This window comes from Lagenorhynchus albirostris, chromosome 18 (assembly GCF_949774975.1).
Source record: "Lagenorhynchus albirostris chromosome 18, mLagAlb1.1, whole genome shotgun sequence".
In the NCBI taxonomy this organism is placed as follows: domain Eukaryota; kingdom Metazoa; phylum Chordata; class Mammalia; order Artiodactyla; family Delphinidae; genus Lagenorhynchus; species Lagenorhynchus albirostris.
In genome coordinates, this window is record NC_083112.1 from 46,759,337 (window position 1) to 46,776,010 (window position 16,674).

Genomic DNA, 16,674 nt, shown 5'->3' on the forward strand with positions numbered 1-16,674 from the left:
TTAACAGTAATCTCAAAAAGTTTCCACTCTTAAAATGCGTAACTTCCCCCAAGAAATTGTTACATAAAATTTATACTTTGTTGTTTTTTTTCATGTCCTATTCATTCACTTTTCAACTATGTTAAAGGAAAAATTATCAGTCATTGATTATATAATGAAAGATAATCCACTTGGAATTCTTTTATTTCATGCCACCTTTTTTTTTTTTAAATCTTCGTTGGAGTATAATTGCTTTACAATGGTGTGTTAGTTTCTGCTTTATAACAAAGTGAATCAGTTATACATATACATATGTTCCCACATCTCTTCCCTCTTGCATCTCCCTCCCTCCCACCCTCCCTATCCCACCCCTCTAGGTGGTCACAAAGCACCGAGCTGATCTCCCTGTGCTATGCAGCTGCTTCCCACTAGCTATCTATTTTACGTTTGGTAGTGTATATGTGTCCATGCCACTCCTTCACTTTGTCACAGCTTACCCTTCCCCCTCCCCATATCCTCAAGTCCATTCTCTAGTCGGTCTGTGTCTTTATTCCCATCTTGCCCCTAGGTTCTTCATGACCTTTTTTTTTTTTTTCTTAGATTCCATATATATCTGTTAGCATACGGTATTTGTTTTTCTCTTTCTGACTTACTTCACTCTGTATGACAGACTCTAGATCCATCCATCTCACTACAAATTACTCAATTTCGTTTCTTTTCATGGCTGAGTAATATTCCATTGTATATATGTGCCACATCTTCTTTATCCATTCACCTGTTGGTGGATACTTAGGTTGCTTCCATGTCCTGGCTATTGTAAATAGAGCTGCAATGAACATTGCGGTACATGACTCTTTTTCAATTATGGTTTTCTCAGGGTACATGCCCAGTAGTGGGATTGCTGGGTCGTATGGTAGTTCTATTTGTAGTTTTTTAAGGAACCTCCATACTGTTCTCCATAGTGGCTGTATCAATTTACATTTCCACCAACAGTGCAAGAGGGTTCCCTTTTCTCCACACCCTCTCCAGCATTTATTGTTTCTAGATTTTTTGATGATGGCCATTCTGACCGGTGTGAGATGTTCTCTCATTGTAGTTTTTTAAATTTTTTAACATCTTTATTGGGGTATAATTGCTTTACAATGGTGTATTAGTTTCTGCTTTATAACAAAGTGAATCAGTTATACATATACATATGTTCCCATATCTCTTCCCTCTTGCATCTCCCTCCCTTCCCCCCTCCGTATTCCACCCCTCCAGGCGGTCACAAAGCACCGAGCCGATATCCCTGTGCCATGCGGCTGCTTCCCACTAGCTATCTACCTTACGTTTGGTAGTGTATATATGTCCATGCCTCTCTCTCGCCGTCACAGCTCACCCTTCCCCCTCCGCATATCCTCAAGTCTGTTCTCCAGTAGGTCTGTGTCTTTATTCCTGTCTTACCCCTAGGTTCTTCATGACATTTTTTTTCTTATATTCCATATATGTGTGTTAGCATATGGTATTTGTCTTTCTCTTTCTGACTTACTTCACTCTGTATGACAGACTCTAGGTCTATCCACCTCATTACAAACAGCTCGATTTTGTTTCTTTTTATGGCTGAGTAATATTCCATTGTATATATGTGCCACATCTTCTTTATCCATTCATCCGATGATGGACACTTAGGTTGTTTCCATCTCCTGGCTATTGTAAATAGAGCTGCAATGAACATTGCGGTACATGACTCTTTTTCAATTATGGTTTTCTCAGGGTATATGCCCAGTAGTGGGATTGCTGGGTCATATGGTAGTTCTATTTGTAGATTTTTAAGGAACCTCCATACTGTTCTCCATAGTGGCTGAACCAATTCACATTCCCACCAGCAGTGCAAGAGTGTTCCCTTTTCTCCACACCCTCTCCAGCTTTTATTGTTTCTAGATTTTTTGATGATGGCCATTCTGACTGGTGTGAGATGATATCTCATTGTAGTTTTGACTTGCATTTCTCTAATGATTAATGATGTTGAGCATTCTTTCATGTGTTTGTTGGCAGTCTGTATATCTTCTTTGGAGAAATGTCTATTTAGGTCTTCTGCCCATTTTTGGATTGCATTGTTTGTTTTTTTGTTATTGAGCTGCATGAGCTGCTTGTAAATTTTGGAAATTAATCCTTTGTCAGTTGCTTCATTTGCAAATATTTTCTCCCATTCTGAGGGTTGTCTTTTGGTCTTGTTTATGGTTTCCTTTGCTGTGCAAAAGCTTTGAAGTTTCATTAGGTCCTATTTGTTTATTTTTGTTTTTATTTCCATTTCTCTAGGAGGTGGGTCAAAAAGGATCTTGCTGTGATTTATGTCAAAGAGTGTTCTGCCTATATTTTCCTCTAAGAGTTTGATAGTTTCTGGCCTTACATTTAGGTCTTTAATCCATTTTGAGCTTATTTTTGTGTATGGTGTTAGGGAGTGATCTAACCTCATACTTTTACATGTACCTGTCCAGTTTTCCCAGCACCACTTATTGAAGAGGCTGTCCTTTCTCCATTGTACATTCCTGCCTCCTTTATCAAAGATAAGGTGACCATATGTGCGTGGGTTTATCTCTGGGCTTTCTATCCTGTTCCATTGATCTTTCTGTTTTTGTACCGGTACCATACTGTCTTGATTACTGTAGCTTTGTAGTATAGTCTGAAGTCAGGGAGCCTGATTCCTCCAGCTCCGTTTTTCTTTCTCAAGATTGCTTTGGCTATTTGGGGTCTTTTGCATTTCCATACAAATTGTGAAATATTTTGTTCTAGTTCTGTGAAAAATGCCAGAGGTAGTTTGATAGGGATTGCATTAAATCTGTAGATTGCTTTGTGTAGTAGAGTCATTTTCACAATGTTGATTCTTCCAATCCAAGAACATGGTATATCTCTCCATCTATTTGTATCATCTTTCATTTCTTTCATCAGGGTGTTATAATTTTCTGCATACAGGTCTTTTGTCTCCTTAGGTAGGTTTATTCCTAGATATTTTATTCTTTTTGTTGCAATGGTAAATGGGAGTGTTTTCTTGATTTCACTTTCAGATTTTTCATCATTAGTGTATAAGAATGCCAGAGATTTGTGTGCGTTAATTTTGTATCCTGCTACTTTACCATATTCTTTGATTAGCTCTAGTAGTTTTCTGGTAGCACCTTTAGGATTCTCTATGTATAGTATCATGTCATCTGCAAACAGTGACAGCTTTACTTCTTCTTTTCCGATTTGGATTCCTTTTATTTCCTTTTCTTCTGTGATTGCTGTGTCTAAAACTTCTAAAACTATGTTGAATAATAGTGGTGAGAGTGGGCAACCTGTCTTGTTCCTGATCTTAGTGGAAATGGTTTCAGTTTTTCACCATTGAGGACGATGTTGGCTGTGGGTTTGTCATATATGGCCTTTATTATGTTGAGGAAAGTTCCCTCTATGCCTACTTTCTGCAGGGTTTTTATCATAAATGGGTATTGAATTTTGTCGAAAGCTTTCTCTGCATCGATTGAGATGATCATATGGTTTTTCTCCTTCAATTTGTTAATATGGTATATCACATTGATTGATTTGCATACATTGAAGAATCCTTGCATTCCTGGGATAAACCCCACTTGATCGTGGTGTATGATCCATCCTTTTAATGTGCTGTTGGATTCTGTTTGCTAGTATTTTGTTGAGGATTTTTGCATCTTTGTTCATTAGTGATATTGGCCTGTAGTTTTCTTTCTTTGTGGCATCTTTGTCTGGTTTTGGTATCAGGGTGATGGTGGCCTCGTAGAATGCGTTTGGGAGCGTTCCTCCCTCTGCTATGTTATGGAAGAGTTTGAGAAGGATAGGTGTTAGCTCTTCTCTAAGTGTTTGGTAGAATTCTCCTGTGAAGCCATCTGGTCCTGGGCTTTTGTCATGACATCTTTTTTTTGTTGTTTTTTTGCGGTACGCGGGCCTATCACTGTTGTGGCCTCTCCCGTTTCAGAGCACAGGTCCAGACGCACAGGCTCAGCGGCCACGGCTTACGGGCCCAGCCGCTCTGCGGTATGTGGGATCTTCCCAGACCAGGGCACGAACCCGTGTCCCCTGCATTGGCAGGCGGAGTCTCAACCACTGTGCCACCATGGAAGCCCTGTCATGCCGTCTTAAAATCAAATGCAAATGGACAGTTTTATGTTTTGTCCGGGAGGAAGAATCTGAAGGTAGAAGAGATTAATTCAGATGCTTTTCCTGTATGTAAGGTTGCCATATAAACAGCCTGTGTAAGTCCCTTTTTGTTCCAACTGGAAAAAATATGTTCACTTTTATTGACCAAAAATATTTTTACATGGGGGCAGAAGGAGGAGAATGGGTTGCTTAGTTGTACTTGCTAAGCTCTGCTGACAACCCTGTTTTGTCACTGTTTATCTTTAGTAAATTTCAGGTTCTGAGGCATTTGTGATGTTTATTCAGGCTAACACATGCTCTTGGCATTGCCAAATTCTGATTTGTTCCTGTTAGAATTTTAAGGGTTCCTGAAGTTTTTCTCATTTTTCTCACATTTTCCTTCCACTTTTCAAGGATCTATTTTGATTTGACTTATTGGTACCATGAAATTGGTCTTCTAGTAGGAAGATAATATATTCCTTCCTGTACAGAAATCTGATGATATTGTATGTTTTGTACTGGGGTTTTCAGTAAATCCTTTTATTGGGGAAATCATCAAGAACTTAACTCTTTAAGTTTCTTGTTTGAATGTGATAATTTAAGTGATATCTCCCAGTTGTTTTTCCACAAAAGTTCTGGTTTATGCCTATTTCTGTAGCGTAATTATTAATAGCACCCCTTTCACTCTAAGACGTGCCTGAGTTAAAAAATATATTATTTGGACACTAGTGATAATACTACGAAACTCACTTTTCTTTTGTATTTTACGTAGGATTGATAAGGTTTCTTTTCCTTTTTCTGCCATCTTTCCTCTCAATCCACCCCACACACACAAATATAGGATGGATGGGGAGAGATCAATGTGTGTTATGGAGATGGAGTTAGTAAGAAACAACATGAAAGAATTATGAAAAACTTTTGGGAATCAAATGTTAGCTTTCTTTTTTTATTTTTTTTTTGTGGTACCCAGGCTTCTCACTGTTGTGGCTTCTCCCGTTGCGGAGCACAGGCTCCGGACACGCAGGCTCAGCAGCCATGGCTCACGGGCCTAGCCGCTCCACGGCATGTGGGATCTTCCCGGACCAGGGCACGAACCCGTGTCCCCTGCATCGGCAGGCGGACTCTTCAGCCACTGCGCCACCAGGGAAGCCCAAAATGTTAACTTTCTAAAAAGCATTTCTAGGGATTAGATATTTGAATTTTTATATTTTAAAACATTTGTTATAATGTTGGCCAACTCCCAGCATCTTTCTCTGTTATGATTACATTTGATTATATACTCGGTTTGGACTTTTAAAAGTTTAGCTCCATTAGCTTGTTCATGCTGTCAATTTTTATAGTTTGTCTTTTGAAGAACATTTGAATTCCTGCTATTTGTTCTGTAATTGTATTTCTGTTACATTTTCTAATGCATTTAACATTTTTAAATGGATAGTTTATTAGTTATATGGCAGTTATGGTTTTATCTGTGACAGGAATCAATCCATCTAGTGTTTTATCAAACCAGTCTGAGTTTCAAAGAGCATGGGCCAGAAAAACAAGTGTATAATATATTCACGATTCTTCCAAGAATTGTTTTTGATTTAACATCTTTTTGTGTTAGGAGATAATCATGTAATATAAATCTCATAATGACAGAATTTCCCAAGGAGAAGATTTCTGTGAAACAAGGGGACTCTTCAGAGAGGCAGCCTAGTATGATGGAGAGCATAGACCCTAGCACCATATATGGTTTTGGTTCAAATTTGGGCTCCATAGCTTACTTGCCATGTGACTGTTGTAGGCAAATACTTAACTTCTCTGTGTTTCAGTCTTCTTCGTAAAATGGAGATAATGATACAACCTACACTTTTGGCAGTTGTCATGAAGATTAAATGAGTTATTATATGGGCTTCCCTGGTGGTGCAGTGGTTGAGAGTCCGCCTGCCGATGCAGGGGACACGGGTTCGTGCCCCGGTCCGGGAAGATCCCACATGCCGCGGAGCTGCTGGGCCCGTGAGCCATGGCCTCTGAGCCTGCGCGTCCGGACCCTGTGTTCCACAACGGGAGAGGCCACAACAGTGAGAGGCCCGTGTACCGCAAAAAAAAGAGTTATTATATGTACACTGCCTAGCAAAGTTCCTAGCACAGGGTGAGTACTCTGTGTTTGCTATTACTGTTATTGTCAGTGGAAGAATCGCTCAGTTTCTCTTTCTCAAACTTAATTTGAAACATTAAAAGTCAATTAATAATATTAAAGGAAGTATTTTTAATCTTTATGTTAAAAGGAATTGTGCTGCTTCTTACTGAAGTATGCAGGTTGTGACAGGATGTGGAAGACATGTTACCTGATAAGAACCGTTTACAGGGACTTCCCCAGTGGCACAGTGGCTAAGAATCCGCCTGCCAGCACAGGGCACACGGGTTCGAGCCCTGGTCCAGGAAGATCCCACATGCTGCGGATCAACTAAGCTCATGCGCCACAACTACTGAGCCTGAGCTCTAGAACCCGCAAGCCACAGCTACTAAAGCCCACGCACCTAGAGCCCGTGCTCCTCAACAAGAGAAGCTACTGCAATGAGAAGCCCGCGCACCTCAACAAAGACCCAACGCAGCCAAAAATAAATGAACAAATAAATACATTTATATAAAAAAAAAAAAAGAACAGTTTACACGGAAATCTTACCAGCAAGCACCTATGAGAGGATCTACTGGTAGAAACTTCAGCTTCTAGCATTTTCTCCCATTCATTTCAGTTTTTCTCTTTTTGAATTACCTTTATTTATTGGTCCTTCAAGCCCCAACCTACACGTCTTCCCATCATTCACTCATCTGTTCCTCCAGTTAAAAATAATCAACTCCTCTTCTTTGTGGCCATAGAATTTTGTTCATGCCTAAATATAGCACTAATTATAGTTAACCGGCTGGTGTAGATTGTAGCATGGTGAATGCCCTGGTATCTTCTAATGACACCTCCTTTCATAAGCCCTAATGTTTGTTTATTCTGGGTTTTATTTCTTTCTCTGTTTCTTCCTTTCTTTCTTCCCTCCCTCCCTCCCTTCTTTCTTTCTTTTTCTTCTTTCTTCCTTTCTTTCCTCCTTTCCCCCTTCCTTCCATCCTTCCTTTCTTTCTTTTTTCTTTCTCTTCCAGTTTTGAAATACAATTGACACACAGCACTGTATAGTTTCAGGCATCCAGCATAATGATTTGACTTACATACATCATGAAGTGATGACCACAAGAAGTTTAGCAAACATCCATCATCTCACAGAGATACAAAATTAAAGAAATAGAAAAATTTTTGCCTCACAATGAGAACTTTTAAGATTTACTCTCTTAACACCTTTCGTATGTAACATAAAACAGTGTTCATTGTTTTCATCATGTTGTGCGTGACATCCCTAGTACTTATTTACCTTATAACTGGAAGTGTGTACCTTTTGACCCCCTTCATCCAATTCCCCCTCCCCCCATCCCCATCTCTGGTAACCACAGATCTGATCTTTATTTCTGAGTTTGTTTGTTTGTTTCTGAGGTATAATGACCTACAATACTATGTTAGTTCCTGTTCCACAGCATAGTGATTCCATAGTTCTATACATTTCAAAATGATCACCATGGTAAGTCTAATTACCATATTTGCTTTTATTTCTGTTGCCCATTTTTGCAGTAAAGAAAATATATATAGTTAGGGACTGAAGCTTTGCCATCTGCCAGCTAAGCATTCATGATTAATTAGTACTGTAAATGTATCTACTTGGAATTTTGCAACTGAAATAACTTATAGAATAATAAGGCTATAGTATTTGAGAAATGAAAGTTGTGACCAATTTTGGATGGTTTACTGACTAAAATATATAGATCCTCTAGGGATGAAAAATATATAAATGTTTAATATACTTTGAGAATTTCATTCTATCTATAAAATTAAAAATTTCATGTTTCAGTTAATTTGAGAATAGTAGAATATTTCTGAAGGTCTTTGCAGTCAGGATGATATCAGAAAATAATGACTTGCTATTTTGTGATATCTAATTTAAAATGTACCTGCACTTAGATAATAGTGTACAAAAGTTATTTTCTTTTTAATAAGAGTTATCTATATTCCAGTTATTTTTAATTATTTTATTTCTGGCTCATAAGCTATTTTACTGATGAATCTCTATTGGCTGACATATTCTAAGTTTTAAAATTGTTGTTAGCATCACCATACAAAAGATGACTTTGAGCACTGCCACAGCAAGTGTGACCACTAAATATTTCTACCTAATAGTTATTAGATAGATTTACTCAAACTGTGTGGATTTTCATGGCTCCCTACTGACATTCTCCATCAGTAATAAAAACCAAATCTAATATCCAATCCAGTTCTTTATGGGAGATAGGTTGATGTGATGTAAAAAACACTTACATTGGAGTAAGACATAGCTGGGCTCAAATTATGGCCTTAACACTTCGGCTGTGTGACTTGGGCCTAGAGATTTAAGCCCTCTAAACTTCAGTTTATTCAGCTGTAAAGCAGCTTAGAAAGTATAACATCAAGGATTTGTAGGGATTAAGTGAGCACAATCATTTATGTTATACTCCAAATTTATTTATGTTATAACTGTTAGAGAAGAGGATTTTCAAAAAAAATTAAGTGACTCTCTGAAAGAAGAGTTACTGTTGGTATTTTTCTTGATTCAAACTTCCACTTTGATTAAAAAACAAACAGGATTTGATCTTTGAGGGCCCATATCTGTCTGTATCAGTCCTAATTACTCACTATTGTTACCTTCCACCTTTTGGACATTCCCCTTAACTGTCACTCAATGTATCGTTCTGTCAATTTCAGTTCCTGCTGTCATCAGCACTGTAAGTGGATGACTCATAGTCTGACCTCATACTTCCTTGAGCCCTGCATGAGTATTGCCCTTCATCTCAGCTCTTTCATATAGCTAATGTCACACCTTGCATCTTATGAACTAAAATTCCAGGGCTGAAGACACTACTCTACCTCTGAATCACTGTTCTCTGACAGCAATCTCTAGTTTTCCATCTTGCCTGTACAACCACTTCCACTTAATCTGTTAGTTATCTTATCAGGACTTCAAGTCCTTTGTCCCTTACTTTCTCCTAATCTCAGTCCTTTTGTGTTCCCTTCTCTTTCCTTCCTCTCCATGTGAGACCCAGGGTCTATCAGTTTAGCTGTTCTCCTGCTTTTGTCCCAAACTTCATTTCCATTTGGATTCCTGTGATCTCTATATCCCTCATTATAGCATTTTATATTGCATGTATTAACTTCTCAAAACCTCAGCTCTCTTGTGGATAATATGTTGGTAATTATACCTACCTCATTAGATTATGGTAAGAATTAAATGAGTTGCTATAAATACAGACTGTTTACCCTACCTTCCCTTCGACCCTTGTGGAGAATAATTGTGGAGAAAGGTAATATGACATTTAGAGAGTAGACCATGTTTGTACCTACACTGCTGTGTGCTGCTAGAGAAACTCACCAAGCCAGGCACATTTGTATAATATACACTGTGGGACACCAACCCTTAGGGTGTCCCTGAGATTATCAGTTAGTCCAATTCCAAGCAAGCCCATTTATGAGTCTTTAAAAGATGGATACTTGTGTAGTCGGAATAACTGAAGTGTACATTTACACTTTAGAAACCTCCGAGAAGCAAGGGATAATGCTGTGGCTGAAAAGGACCGAGCAGTGATGGCTGAAAAGAATGCTCTAGAAAAACATGATCAGCTCTTAGACAGGTAAGCATCCTGAAAATAGAAATGTTAAGACTCTTCGATTTTTGTTCCTGTTACTCTTTCTTTTAGAATATATTTTTTTAATAGAAGTTTAATTTTCATTTCAGTTGAAGTGTAATTTACATGTAATAATTTACATATGTAATAATTGCATATATTGAAACAAGATAGAGAAGAGTTTCCTTATACCCCTTTGGTCAGTCTGAACTACCACCCATCAAGAGGCAAACACTTTGTGATTTCTCTCACCATAGCTTAGCTTGTTCTTCATGGACTAAAAATAAATGGAATTGTACAGTATGTACCCTTTTGTGTCTAGCTTCTTTCACTCAACATTATATGTTTTTATCCATTTTATGTTGTATCAGAAGTTCATTTCTTACTGTTGCTGGGCATAAATATACCACAGTTTGTTTATTCATTCACTTGTCAATGGACGTTTAGTTTGTTTTCAGTTTGGCGCTATCATGAATAAAGCTGCTATGAAAATTTTTATACAAGTCTTTTTGTGGGTATATGTTTCTGTTTCTCTTGGATAAATACCTAGGAGTGGAACTGCTAATCATCGAGTAGATGAATGTTTTACTTTAAAAGAACCTGCTGGACAACTCCAAGGTGATTGTACCATTGTATACTCCCCAGATTATTTTTCAAAAACCTATATTTTCTGGTTCATGTCTGTTGGAGGGAGGGGAAGAGAGAGAGTAATTTGTCTTTAATTAATCAATAGAAAATATATTTAATAACCTAGTTAAAAGGAAAATCACTGATGAGTATTAAAGTAAATATCGTTACCTCATCAAACAATGTATTTTAGTGGCTCAACTACATGCAGAGTAAACAGAGTGGTTACCTTTTTTTTTTTTAACTTTTTATTTTGAAATACTTTCAGACAGAAAAGTTGCTAAAATAGTACAGAAAAGTTTTCATGTACCTTTCACATACTGGTAAACTTTGAAAGTAAACTTTGAAGATAATCTCAGTGGGTCTTTTAATTGTTAAATGAAGATTAATTTGTGGTTTAAGCAATACATGGAACTAATAATTCAAGCAAGTTTTCACATAATTAAACTATTGCTAATCCTCTAGAATGTCAAAATCTTTTAGAATGGTCCAAATTGTTATACTTCTGAATTCACATCAACGTTATAAACTTGACTCATGGAGAAATTCTAATAAATGTAATAATGAAGAAATCTTTTCTATAATGTGAAAGTATGTCTAATTCTAAAGATCTTAATATAAAATTAAACATTTATAAACCAGCTGCTTTTATTAGCGTGCTGTTGCAACCTATCTTAAAATTATCTTTTATTATGTATAATCCTTCTGTTTATAAATCTATATCATGTCCACTAAAGATTTACTTAGCTCCATGTTGTTGTTTTTGAATGTGATATATTTAGTAATGACTAGAATAATATTTATGGACCAACTAACAAGCTTTAAAAGAAAGAGTAAGTAAACCAGAACTTATATTCACGCAAAATTTCATAACTTGCTAACTTGGTATGTGGTTGTGAGTTTGGAGAGAGAAGAATAGTAAATGTGGCCTTAAAATTGGCTGCTTATACTAAGCTCTGTAATGTCCTACACTCTGAATCTAAAATCCTTCTTATCCTACTTGTTCACACACTAGCAACTGGGTATTTATCCTGAAAGCCATGCGATACTTTAATATCTTCTGAATTACAGAGAATTCAGTCATTTAATGTTTGTAAAGCACATTAAAACAGTGTCTTGCACATAGTAGTGCTACAGAAATTATTGGTATTATAGAAAAATTTGCTGAGTTGATTCTGCTTTAACTAATGGAATTTTTGCTCTTAATTCCTTGAAGTGATAGTAAAACTTTTCTTATTTGGAGCCTAATTTTCATCCAACCTTAAAAAATTAGGACAGTTTTAAAATCAGGACAAAGAAGGAAAAAAAAGAAAATGTTTCTAGACACACTAGAAATAACCTATGAGCAGCAAATAGTGTTAGTGCTCAGAACTTTAAAGCACATTATAGGACCAAGGACTTATTGAAAAAATGAGAATAATGTCTGGAATCTAAAACTCAAAATAAGCTTGGACTTTAATAAAATGCCTAAAACAGCTAAATGTACTTATCTGTTTTTTGAGCTACAATATTAAAGTAAAGGGGAAAATCCCCATGCTTAGGGTTATAATGTTGCTAGATGATTTCAAAAAAGTAAGATTCTAGATATCCCCACAATTTAATTTTTCCTTAATTACTCTATAAACGTATTACAATTCATGTCAATAATTTCAAAAGACTTTTAGTGAAACTTGACCAACTGACTCTAAGATTCTTTTTCAGAATTGCTGTGGCTATGCTTGTTCCTACTCTTGTACGTTTACTCTTACACATGAATTTTTATAGTTATATTTTTCATGTTAATACCTTTCATCTGTCCAGAGTTCATTTGGGGGTATGGTGTAGATAGAGAACGAATTTTATTTTATCTTGCTCACTATTAAGTTAACTGTACATTTAATGGCATCCAAATAAAAATACCAGCAAGATTTTTTTCTGCTTAATCTACACTCTAACTTTCTCTTGTGTTGGGTGGTATGGGAGTAGCACAGGCCTTTTGGGATCCTGGAAAGGGTAAGTGAGTTAGGGATGTATTTGGATTAAGTGGTTTGCAGTCACTTCTGTTTACAGTTAAATTATTGCTAGCCATTTCTGAGTATCAGTGGCTTCCAGGAATATTCTTATTACCCACTGTGCAACATAGGTTGTGAGAGATAGGAATGTGTCTCGGGTACCCATTACTGGAACCAGGGATTATTGACCTTCTTTCTTGGTGGAGGGATAAGCAAGATGCAATCATTTATCCTTTATTTGGAGGGGAAGCCCTGGCAGTCCTCTGACCAGTGGATACTTAAACTTCTTACTGATGTGGTGGCTTCTCGAATCTTCATAGGGTTTTTTTCCCCCAGCTTTATTAAGGTGTAATTGACAAATTAAATTGTAAGGTTTTGAAAGTGTACAATGTGATGATTTGATATACACATACATTGTGAAAGGGTTCTCCCCTCATGGAGTTAATTGACACATCCACCACCTCACATATTTACCTTTTTTTTTTTTTTTTTTTGGTGGGAACATTTATGGATTTAAGGTCTCTCATAACAAATTTCAATTATACGCTACAGAGTTATCAACTGTTGTCACTGTGTTATACATTAGATCCTCAAACATTATTCATCTTACAGCAGGATTTTTTTTAACCAGACGTATCAAATCTATGGTTCATATGAAAAAATTAAAGATATTTCTTAAATAGTAAGACTTGAAAGTCGAAATTACTCCTTGATCCATGGGCTGCAGAATCGATGTGTTAGCAGGCATGAAAACAACATTCATCTCATTGTACATCTATCCTCAGAGCTGTTGGTTAACTAAACACATTGTCATTGAGCAGTAATATTTTGAAAGGAATCTTTTTTGTTTTTTGAGCAGTAGGTCTCAACAGTGGGCTTAAAGTATTCAGTAAAACCATGTTGTAAACAGATGTGCTGTCATCCAGGCTTTGTTGTTCCACTTATAGAACACAAGTAGAGTAGATTTAGCACAATTCTTAGGGCCCTAGGATTTTCAGAATGGTAAATGAACATTGGCATCAACTTAAAGTTACCAGCTTCATTAGCCCCTAACAAGAGAGTCAGACTGTCCTTTGAAGATTTGAAACCAGGCATTGACTTCTCCTCTCTAGCTATGAAAGTCCTAGATGGCATCTTCTTCCAATAGAAGGCTGTTCCATCTACATTGATAACTTGTTTACTGTAGGCATCTTCATTAATTATCTTAGCTAGATCTTGTGGATAACTTGTTACAGCTTCTACATCATCACTTGCTGCTTCACCTTGTGTTTAAGTTTTATGTTATGGAGATGACTTCTTTCCTTAAATTTCATGATCCCATGAACCAGCCTCTTCAAGGTTCAAACTTTTCTTCTGCAGTTTCCTTACCTCTCTTAGCTTTCAAAAAATTGAAGAGACTTAGGGCCTTTCTCTGGATTAGGCCTGGCTTCAGGGAGCATTGTGGCTGGTTTGGTCTTCTATCCAGACCACTAAAACTTGCTTCATATCAGCAGTAAGGCTGTTTTGCTTTCTTCATTCCTGTGTTCACTGGAGTAGCACTTTTAATTTCCTTCAAGAACTTTTCCTTTGCATCCACAACTTGGCTAACTGTTAAGCACAAGAGGCCTAGTTTTCAGGCTGTATTGACTTTCAACATGCCTTCCTCGCTGAGCTTAATCATTTCTAGCTTTTGATTTAAAATGAGAAATGTGTGACACTTCTTTTCACTTAAACACTTTGGAGGCCATTGTAGGGGTACTGATTGGCCTAATTTCAGTATTGTTGTGTCTCAGGGAATACGGAGGCCCAAGGAGAGAGAGAGAGCCTGGGAAGATAGGCAGGGAATCTGTACATGACCTTAAATGCTAAGCTATGCAGTCTGGATGCCATTCTGTTGAATGACATGATCAGAGTTCTCAGTTTTAGAACAATTACCCCAGAAGAATGAGGAATGAAATACTAAACTGATAACAGGAAGATAGTTCAGAGAACATTATAAATAGTTTGCTATCTTATATAGGCATGGTTCATGGCGCCCCCAAACAATTACATTAGTAACATCAAAAATCACTGATCCGGGCTTCCCTGGTGGCGCAGTGGTTGAGAGTCCGCCTGCCGATGCAGGGGACGCGGGTTCGTGCCCCGGTCCGGGAGGATCCCACATGCCGCGAAGCAGCTGGGCCTGTGAGCTATGGCCGCTGAGCCTGTGTGTCTGGAGCCTGTGCTCTGCAACGGGAGAGGCCCGCGTACCACAAAAAAAAAAAAAAAAAATCACTGATCCCAGATCATCATAATAAATATAATAATAATGAAGAAGTTTGAAATATTGTGAGAATTGCCAAAATATGACACAGATACTAAGTGAGCAAATGTTGGGAAAATGGCACTGATAGACTTGCTTGATGCCACAAACCTTCAATTTGTAAAAAATGCAGCATGTGCGAAGTTCAATAAAGCAAAAGCACAATAAAAGGAGGTATGTCTGTATAGGCTTGGAAGATTTTAATGTGGAGATACTATTCTACAGTAATGGAAGTTATATCTAGAATGTGATTTGTGATTATCTTATTTATAGAATCATGCTGGGTCTGGGCACCGAAGCTCTAAACCAAAGGTCTTAAGAGGAAAATGACCAAACATATTCAAAAGATTAGAAAATGTCCTACAGTGTCAGATTATAACTGTCTACAGATATTTGAAGTGTACTTTTCTCATGTGGTCAGGCCTAAAGTAGTAGGATTGGGACCACTGAGTATACATTACAAAAAATGGTAAAGATAAACTTTCTAATAGGGATTTTCAAAATGCCTTGGCATCAAGTATATTCTTCATCATTAGAAGTGTGCAGGCATCAGCTGGCCAGGCATTCAGTAGGATTGTGTTTGTAAGCATCGAAGTATCAAGTGGGTAGCTTGATGAGTCTAAAGTCCCTTTTGATTCTGAAATTATCTGTAACAACAGCTCAAAAGAGCTGATACACTGGTTAAGTTACCATGTAAAGGGAATGGTGAACCCAAGCTGTTTTTGAGTGTATTTTTTTAATCTCTGTAGTTCACTTTTCCTGTTTTTTGTTTGTTTCAAAATAAAAATCTAGTATTTAGGACTATTATTTGAAAAAGACACTATATATTTTTTAAATATCCACTGGATTTTTAAAAAAATATTTATTTATTTGGCTGCATCGGGTCTTAGTTGCGGCACATGGGACCTTTTAGTTGCAGCATGCGGAATCTTTAGTTGCGGCATGTGGGGTCTTTAGTTGCAGCATGTGGGATCTAGTTCCCCAACCAGGGATCGAACCCAGGCCCACGGCATTGGGAGTGCATTGGGAGTGCAGAGTCCTAGCCACTGGACCACCAGGGAAGTCCCTCCACTGAATTTTTTTGGGGTATAGATTGCCTAAGAATATTTTGAGCATATCATGTATATTTTTTGTATATACTGAAACCCAAGGAAAAGTATTATTTTATTTTTCAGAGGTTGAGTTTTTAATACTCAGGTGTGTGATTCTGGTTTCCTTTGTGTCAAAATCAGAATAAACAGATGTATTTCAATCTTTACATGCATTGTGATTTCTGTGAATCATGCTTAAGTAAAGTCCAAGACATGTCTATACACAATTTTCTAGTCAGGTATAACTAATCTCAACTTTTTCATTTTGTTGAAAGTTTTACTTTATCAAATGCTTCATTTAATGATCAAACAACCTGTGTTATTATAATGAGAAATGTAAGGAAGTAGTATGCCACTTTCAAACATGAATGAAAAAGGCTTTTTGCTGAAGGACTTTAATTTTCTACAAAAAATGGACTTTTCTCAGGCATATAAAAGACCTGTGTATGTCCCAATTCAAGTCCAACAATTCATTTAATAGTAAGTAACAAATACCCAGCTTTCATGAACAGGAACAGTTATTACCTCTTATTCTGTTGCTTTGAATCTCTGTAAGCACTCTGAGGATTCTTTCTGCCACAAAGGGGAAATTTTTAAACTCAGTCAGTGTGACTAGAATAAATTTGAATACACTGTTACATCTGTGGGATCCTACAGAAGAGACCTATGTTTGAATCTAAAGTGTTAGCTTGTAATCCAGAATTAATTTTTTTTTAACATCTTTATTGGAGTATAATTGCTTTACAATGGTATGTTAGCTTCAGCGTCACAACAAAATGAATCAGTTATATACATACATATATTCCCATATCTCTTCCCGCTTGCGTCTCCCTCCCTCCCACCCTCCCTATCC

The 16,674-nt window shown here is 37.1% G+C and overlaps 1 protein-coding gene across 4 annotated transcripts in view; it reads left to right on the plus strand.

The window, feature by feature from the left end:
- Positions 1–16,674, plus strand: part of PIBF1 (progesterone immunomodulatory binding factor 1) — a 216,533-nt gene that overhangs the window by 63,481 nt on the left and 136,378 nt on the right. For all 4 annotated transcript variants that reach the window (XR_009536788.1, XM_060129209.1, XM_060129210.1 and 1 more), the window contains exon 10: positions 9,739–9,837. Coding sequence is in view for 3 of the 4 variants with exons in the window: in XM_060129209.1 (XP_059985192.1) it covers positions 9,739–9,837 (99 nt within the window). In the remaining variant the exon portion in view is untranslated. The remainder of the gene's footprint in view (positions 1–9,738; positions 9,838–16,674) is intronic.